Consider the following 8,217-nt stretch of genomic DNA (forward strand, 5'->3'; position numbering starts at 1 on the left):
AGCTCTGCTCTCTTTCCTCTTTTGTTTTCTTTTTTTCTTTTTTCTTTTTTTCTTAACAGCAAGTAATCTTTTGTCTAACAGGTTGAATCAATCAATCATATTCATTCATCCATCCAGAAGAACAAAAAGATAATGAGAGTTGGATCACAAATCCGACTAGTCGTGATAATTATTGCACTTACATTGCCCACAAATTCATGCCAGTACCAACAGAAACTTTTTGTATCAATTTTATTGTTAGACACATAAAACTACTGTCTTCGTATGTGGAGAATGGAGATGATACATTTTTTAAATTACTAACCGTATAGACCTGTGAACCCGGCCAGAGTCACATTTTCCATGCGATTAACCTTCGATCCTGAAGGAAAGATTAGTCGCCTCACTAGCTTATCTATTAAATCTGAATCAGGCTCGAACATGGCATCAGTGACTGTCACCACCCCTGGATTCTGGCTATTAAGCACTGAGAAAACTGTAGCAAGGTCATACCCAACATTAAAGCAAAAGTGAAGCAGACCCCGGGGAAACACAAACACGTCGCCTTCCCTTAGAACCTTTTGGAACATTTTGTTTCTGGTATCAATAAATCCGGCAATAATAGCACCGTTGCTGACATACAACATCTCAGAAGCCCTTGGGTGGGAATGAGGCGTTACCAGGCCATCCACATCTATATCAGTTCTAGCAATGGACAGGCCAAGTGTATTCAGCCCTGGAAAATCTGCAGCAGTGACAATGGTCACTGAGGAACGATAAAAATTGTCTGTATCGCCTACATGGTTCAAATTTGAAGTCTTGAAATCAGAAGCACTGACGCTGGCTGGATTCTTGCAAGTGAAGCCATTGATGAAGACTGTCTGTTTGCCCGGTGTCGAAGTTGGGCAAGTGTCCCGGAGATTATCGTAATCTCCTAAGGAGATTCTGATGCAAGTGCAGATGACAAACAAAATGGCAATGTGAAAGGGAAGCGAAGAATGCATCTTTGGTTGCTCTTGTGAAGTTACAACTGACTTATTTGGTCTTTATATTACGTGTGTACACATATTGCTTTGAGGATGCCAGAAATGAAAGTAACATTGAGACTTGGAGTTCACTACTGGATTTGAAATAGATTAAGTAGTAAGAAGTGCATTGCTTTGAAGAAAGATTATCTCCATTTACTCGGAATCTGTGTTGCCTAAATGTCATTGTGCTTGAAATACCAAGATTTTTCCGGGCTGATATTGCTCTTTATCTTGCAGGTCGGTGATGGGCAATCCTGGAATGGACCCCAGGCATTTTTCATTTCTTAAGAAATCTTTTATTGTTTTAATCATGTTTCCTGAACCTAAAGTCTTCCTTGCCATTACAGGAAAGCAAATGCCTGCACTATCTATCGCACATATCATAGGGCCATCGAGTATAACCTGGAGAAGCAATGTGACAATGGTCAAATCAAAACCATGGTGGCAAAAGGACATCGAAATTATTCAACTACTATTAGATAAATTCAAATAAGATACGCTGTCAATTATTAGGGGCATCACTGACACATAAAATCAAGCCTTAGCATAGTATGTACATGTAAAATATTTAAAAAGTGATTAGAAAGAGTTCTGAGATTAATTAAGAATTCTTCCAGGTTCCATCCTTATCCAAAAAATCCCTTAGGATTAACTCCTTTTCTCTCCTCTATTTCCTAGAGCTGCTGCAAGCTGTAGAATCATATTTATTTAACCAACCACAACCTATATAGGCTTTCTACTAAAATTTGGGAGTTTTTTTTTTTTTTTGGTCATTTTCTTAATGGTTTCCTAGGAAATTCCCAATCCGATTTGGCCACTCGAGATCTAATGTGTTTGGTAAAGTATTTTAGGTTTTGAAAAGTCTAGCATTCTATGCGGACAATACACTTTTGAAACATGTGAACCGATGAGAATCTTTATTATTATGCTCTACTTGCCACAAAGCAGAACCAGTTTGTGAACAGCATAAGGTATTCTTAGTAGACATGCAGAATCGAGGTTCTTCTGGACCATCTGCCATGATGTATTTGATCATGGCTGTGCCCTCAGAATTCAAAGATGCTTGTGCAGGATGCCAGTATTCAATCGACAGGCCAATTTTATCATGGTGTTATCTGCTTTCCATTCTTCCATTGATTGCACGTCTCACAGTACCCAAACACACTCTACCTTCTTTTCTTTTCTTTTCTTTTCTTTTCTTTTTTTTCTTTTCTTCTTTTTTTTTTTTTAAAAAAAAAAAAATGTTAGCAGTATAATGCGCATAAATGCAAGGACAGATCATGAGAAACTACATAGCAAACCATGTAGGGGGAATAAGACTGGTAATAGCATTGCGGGGAAAACATTTTAAGATCAATCCATTGAAACAGCCTCATCAATGTTAATAAAAATATAAGGCCCAATAAAGTAGAAAGTAATACAAGCCTAAACAGTACTTAGATTTCATAATCCCACAATGGAGCCACAGAGATGAGCCGCGGACTACACAGTGACGTGAGAAAGCCTATATCGGGACATCCTGTTCATTTCTGAATGTCACAACCGGTAAAAATATAAGGCCCAATAAAGTAGAAAGTAATACAAGCCTAAACAGTACTTTGATTTCGGAATCCCACAATGGAGCCACAGAGATGAGCCAGGGACTACACAGTGACGTGAGAAAGCCTATATCGGGACATCCTGTTCATTTCTGAATGTCACAACCGGTACAAATACAGTTCTTAGGGTCTGGCCAAGAAGCTTTGGTTGTATCCTCATCCGAGCAGGTCAGATCTCTGAGATAAACTTAATAAAAGAGCAGAGCCCACCCAAGAAGTTATGATCAATAATGCCCTTGCCTTCCACGACATGAGCAAAATCAACAAGTTTAACTTCAACACGGGAACTCCTTCCTTTAGACACTGATTCCTTATCATAGACCAAAAGAACTGAACAAGAATAGAAACGGAAAATGGTTTGATCCTCAAACCATTTTTTGAGCTCCAACAATTGTGCCAAAATTCCAGCAGAACCACCATAAACAGTTGATGCAAAAGAACAATCAGGGTCCATACCTGAATCTGCAGATGTGTTAGAAGAAACAAACTTCCTCAAAACTAACCTGACATCCTTGGCAGTAAAGTTCTGGATAAGCTTCTTATCAGGCTTCCAGAACCCAGATTCTTTGTTCCCATGTACCTGCAATCCAGATATCCTAAACCCGAGTGCAAGGCTGGTTGATTCTCTGTCTTTCTTAAAGCACTTCTGGATATATTCATCTGATGCTTCGGGATACCATGTTCTGGATCCAATCTTGATGTCCATGATAGATGGATTGAGGTAACTTGAGACAACATCTTGCAACACAAGATGAGGATGCAGGCCAGACCCATCAGATGCTTCTATAAGCTGAGTGCCATGAAAAATAGGGAAGAATTTACGGATGTGATTTGGAATCTTATTGTTGGAAGAGAACGATGTATAAAAGGCCACCTCTGCGGACCCACGTTCATCACTTTGAAGAGGCTTGTAGAAGTGCCCTGAATCATCTACCAAAGGACCAATCATTCCATCACAGGCCTGGTGGCCTGCAACCTGATGATCTGGGACCTTAAGCATGGTATGCAGTATAAGAACCTCGCACCAAAGTCACTATTTATTCTCTTCAACTTTGTTTATCCCATATTGATCCTGTTATATCAGTTTTAACCAAATGTAATTGAAGCATGCACCTCCTGCATATCCGAGTGGACATTCCGTCAGCTATCAGACATTTTATGAACAATAAATTAATGAAAACTGCACCATGACCAAAGGCAATGGTCTCAGCATAAAACCAGCGGCAAAATTGTGACCACCATTTATTGAAAATAAAGGAACAAATAAAGACGGTAAATTAAGTAACAATAACAAACATGGCTAGCAATGTCCCATTGAAATCCTAACATGCTTTTATGGAATGGACTTTATTGATGACAAGCAAGGTATCAACAATCACAAACACTTCCAAAAACGGATGGCCAAACGGAAGTGACCAACCGGACACTTGGTAACATGATCCGTTGTGTCTCCGACACCAAACCAAATAAATGGCATGTGGCACTTCCTCATGTAGAGTTTGCTTTCAATAGTATGAGCGACCGGTCCACAGGCAAAAAACCACTCAAGATTGTCTACACCAAGGCCCCAAGGCATGCCCTGGACTTAGTTCGTCTTCCAAAGCTCCCAGGATTGAGTGTTGCAGCAGAACACAAGGCAGAAAGAGCTTATAATATACAGGAAGAAGTACAAGCAGAACTTGGAGTGAGCTAATGACAAATACAAGCAGGTCGCCAATAAACACCAAAGAGCAGAAGTGTTTCAAGAGGGAGACTTGGTGTATTTGTGCAAGAATCGGTTTCCAGCTGGAAGTATGGTCTGTTTCGCATAACGAAGATCATTGATAATGCCTACATGGTGGAGCTTCCCGACGACATGTCCATCTCTTCCACCCTCAACGTAGTTGACTTGTTCAGGTACCATCATTCGGACAAGCCCTTAAACCCTGAAGGCAACTCAAGGACGATTTTTTTTTTTTAAGTGAGGGAGACTGATGCAGCACAGCTGGAGGGCACAAAATTGAGCGCTTGATATAGTGATCGAGTGGCCTCTACCAGAGAGGACTGCTCGAGACTTCCAGAATGGAGCGCTCGAGCGGTGATCCTTCAATTGATGCCCGATAGTTCCAGATTTGAGCGCTCAAGCACCTCTCCTGCAGCAGTCCGATTTTGGAAACTTTCTGAGTTTTGCAACATTGTGATTTGATTTCCTCACTGATTTTGGACGAATTTCCACCACCAACTCTTTCCATAATTATTCTAGTTTCCTTCTATTGATACCTATTCCATCTTAGGAGATTTTCTTATCTTTTGTAACCTTTGAACGTTGTTATAAGTTTAGAATGGCTGCATTGGAAGAGCAGTTTTCCATATCAATAAAATTTCAGTTTTTCATCATCAACGTGAGTGTTGATTTGTGAATTGAAAACACAGTTTTTTTATTCACTTCTCTCGCTTCTGCTACTTCAAAAGAAATATCAATTAATTTGTTTTTTGTTTTCCTGTAAAGAAAAGGAAATCTTCAAGTAATGCCAAAGAACTTTGGAGATACTGGATAAGAATACTTTTGATGTGTTCTCATAATCGCACACCCAAATCATTTTTGTTTTTTAATTTTTGCTAGCAATTATATACAAATTGTATGATTTGTCAGCTTTTGACTCATTCAAACCCAGAATGCTTTCAGTTGCGGAGAAAAATACGTTTACAATTATACTAATCTTAATCAAAACACAGAGAAGATTAACCATATCATTCATGAAAAAGAAGGGCTTTTGCCCCTAAATAATAAAGCCTCAACCGAATAAAGACACCCCTGCAAAATTCCATCCAATACAATCCGTTGTTATATAATATGAATAATGCGAACCTCAACAAATCAAAATGGCAGCGGCAAATTAAAGCATACAAGAAAACATAAATTATTCTAAGAAATGGGTAGAAAAGAAAAGAAAATCAAAATGTACCTTCGGGCTAATTATCAACCGGATCTAAGCGGAGATCGAGCTGAAAGGGCTGTAGTACTCGAAAGATTAAAAGGCGCCTGGATTATTGTAAAGTTGGGATTGGGATTCGATTCTGCGCCTTCATTTTCCCTTCGGCAGAGTAATGCGCCCCGATGTGAGAAATTCATCGATAAGGTATAATGTAACGGATCCGGCTTCCATAAAACTACCGTATGGGTGCTGCAGAGAACGGTACAAAACGGTGCCGTTTTCCACAAAAGGTACTGTTTTCCACTTAAAAAAATTTGCAAAATTTTTAATAAATTTAAAAATTATAAAAATAATAATAATTAAAAACAAAAAATATTAAAACCAAAAAAACACTTAAGGGGTGGCTGGCCACCCCCTTGGGAAACGCCGGCCACCATATTATTGGCCAAGGGGGTGGCCGGACCACCCCCTTGGCCGATCTGGGGTGGACGAACCACCACAATCGGCTTTGGGGGTGGTCGGACCACCCCCAAAAGGCCAAAAAAACAAAACAAAAAAAAAAGTTAGGAGTTTGGGGGGTGGTTCGGGCCTGGGGGTGGTTTCGACCATCCTATACGGCCGATATGGGGTGGCCCGGACCCAAACTTTTTTTGTTTTTGTTTTTGGTTTCTAGGCCTTTTATGGGTGGCTGGACCACCCCCAAGGGCCTGGGGGTGGTCCAGCCACCCCAAACCCCTAAAAAAAATTTTGTTTTGTTTTTTGGCCTTTTGGGGGTGGCCGGCGTTGCCCAAGGGGTGGCCGGCCACCCCTTAAGTTTTTTTTTTTGTTTTAATATTTTTTGTTTTTAATTATTATTATTTTTATAATTTTTAAATTTATTAAAAATTTGCAAATTTTTTTAAGTGGAAAACGGTACCGTTTTCCACTACAGCACCCATCCGGTAGTTTTAAACTACCGCATGGGAGCCAGATCCTAATGTAAAGGGAAATGCCAAAAAAAAAACAACAGTACACATCATGTGAAACCCTCCGGAAAGGCCACCACATGCAGATTCCACCTCATGTGGTGTGCACCGGTTGTTTTTCTAACACTCTTATAATAGCACCTTCATGTTTGTACTTAAGAATTTTAATTAAGCTCGGGGTAATTACATTTTCCCCCCATGAACTACCAAAAAATACGCAATGCTCCCATGAACTACCAACTCGACCAAAATAGAGCATTCAACTACCAAATAGGCAAATACAACCATTTTTTCCCCTTCCGTCAGTTAGATGGATTAAAAGAAACAGTCAACGGGTCATGTGCCGTTTTACATGGGGGCATGTTGGAAGATGGTGGTAGTTCATGGGGGGAAAAGAGGAAGATGGTGGTAGTTTATGGGGGGAAAAGAGGAAGATGGTGGTAGTTTATGGGGGGAAAAGAGGAAGAAAATAAGGGTAAAATGGCGTGTGACGGTCACGTGACCCATTGACCATTTGTTTTAACCCCTTTGACTGACGAAATGAGGAAAAATGGTTGTCTTTGGTAGTTGAATGCACTATTTCGGTCGAGTTGGTAGTTCATAGGGGCATCGCGCATTTTTTGGTAGTTTATGGGGGGAAAAGGTAATTACCCCATTAAGCTCTTAAACCTAAACTTATGAACCAATGTCATTAGGCCTAATAAGCTTAATAAATATTGGATCAAGCCCACTAAGTGAGATCATGAAAAAAAAAAAATTGAGTTCATAAATTAAAGATTTAATTTATATCATATGACATATAGAACAATATGAAATAAAACACTATGATTTTAATTATATTCATTAACTACTTTCAATCATGTTTAATTATAGATAATCCTTATTAATTAAATTGTATTGAAACCACAAATCACTTCATACATAAGACCACATAGGTAAAAAGAAAAAGTAAGCCTTACATGGAAATAACTAGTTAATAGGAGAAATCTTTCTTCATTTTGAGGGGCATGACTTCTTTTTGACTTCCCCAAAGTAAAGAAGCGTGTTCCTTGCCTTCAAGTCCTCATATCACACGTCCATACCTCTCCTTTTTCACCCCATCTCCTCTTGCATTTCCCTTACACTCTCAACTCCTTCAAGAGCTCATTTCACTCCTCCTCCATTAGAGAAACCCTTGAGTTCTAGTGTGATTTTGCCTTGACTTTGTAAGTAACCAATCTTCTCCTCTTTCAAGCTATCATTTATGTTATGCTTTAACTTGTATGTTATATTTTATTTGGGTATTTAAAATCATGTAATATATTACTTCAACCTAGATGAAATATTTTGTTTATGTTGTATGAATCTTTGTTTAAACCATGAAAATGTGACTATACTATTTTATTATGTAATTTAACCCATGTATTGTCAAATTTCTTTTTATACCATGAAAACACATGTTAAGAAGACATCATAAAAGCATGTGTTGTAACCAAACCTATGTACCTTATGCTTTATTTTCTTAAATCACACCTACCTTAGCTTAGATGACTAATAATTTTGTAAATGACCAAATGCATGAGCTTATAAACACCATAAAAATAATTTCATAATGACCTTAAAAATGACCAATAAAAATAATTTTGAGATTCTTAAAAAAAAAAATTAATTAATTAAAAAAAAGTATATTATTATTATTATTTTAAAAAAAAATGATTAAAAAAAAAAACTCTTTTAATAGGGGGGAAGGGTC

At 38.4% G+C, this 8,217-nt stretch overlaps 2 protein-coding genes across 2 annotated transcripts; both read right to left on the bottom strand.

Annotated features, from left to right (window-relative positions):
• Positions 1-157: 157 nt before the first annotated feature.
• On the bottom strand, positions 158-1,013 carry LOC133875536 (germin-like protein 11-1). The gene has a single exon (XM_062313703.1). It carries the CDS (start codon positions 981-983, stop codon positions 300-302), a length of 684 nt encoding a protein of 227 aa, XP_062169687.1. The 5' UTR covers positions 984-1,013; the 3' UTR covers positions 158-299.
• A 1,299-nt stretch (positions 1,014-2,312) lies between these two features.
• LOC133875784 (inositol polyphosphate multikinase beta-like) lies at positions 2,313-5,735 on the bottom strand. The gene is made up of 2 exons (XM_062314022.1): positions 5,551-5,735; positions 2,313-3,721 (listed from the first exon to the last, which is right to left on the bottom strand). The coding sequence occupies exon 2, from the start codon at positions 3,603-3,605 to the stop codon at positions 2,775-2,777; it is 831 nt and encodes a 276-aa protein (XP_062170006.1). The 5' UTR covers positions 3,606-3,721; positions 5,551-5,735; the 3' UTR covers positions 2,313-2,774.
• Between the last annotated feature and the right edge of the window lie 2,482 nt (positions 5,736-8,217).

The sequence above is a fragment of the Alnus glutinosa genome, chromosome 8 (assembly GCF_958979055.1).
Source record: "Alnus glutinosa chromosome 8, dhAlnGlut1.1, whole genome shotgun sequence".
Classification (NCBI taxonomy): Eukaryota; Viridiplantae; Streptophyta; class Magnoliopsida; order Fagales; family Betulaceae; genus Alnus; species Alnus glutinosa.

Coding starts and splice junctions, on each gene's coding strand:
- LOC133875536 (XM_062313703.1), bottom strand. CDS start 983: ATGCATTCTTCGCTTCCCTTTCACATTGCCATTTTGTTTGTCATCTGC.
- LOC133875784 (XM_062314022.1), bottom strand. CDS start 3,605: ATGCTTAAGGTCCCAGATCATCAGGTTGCAGGCCACCAGGCCTGTGAT.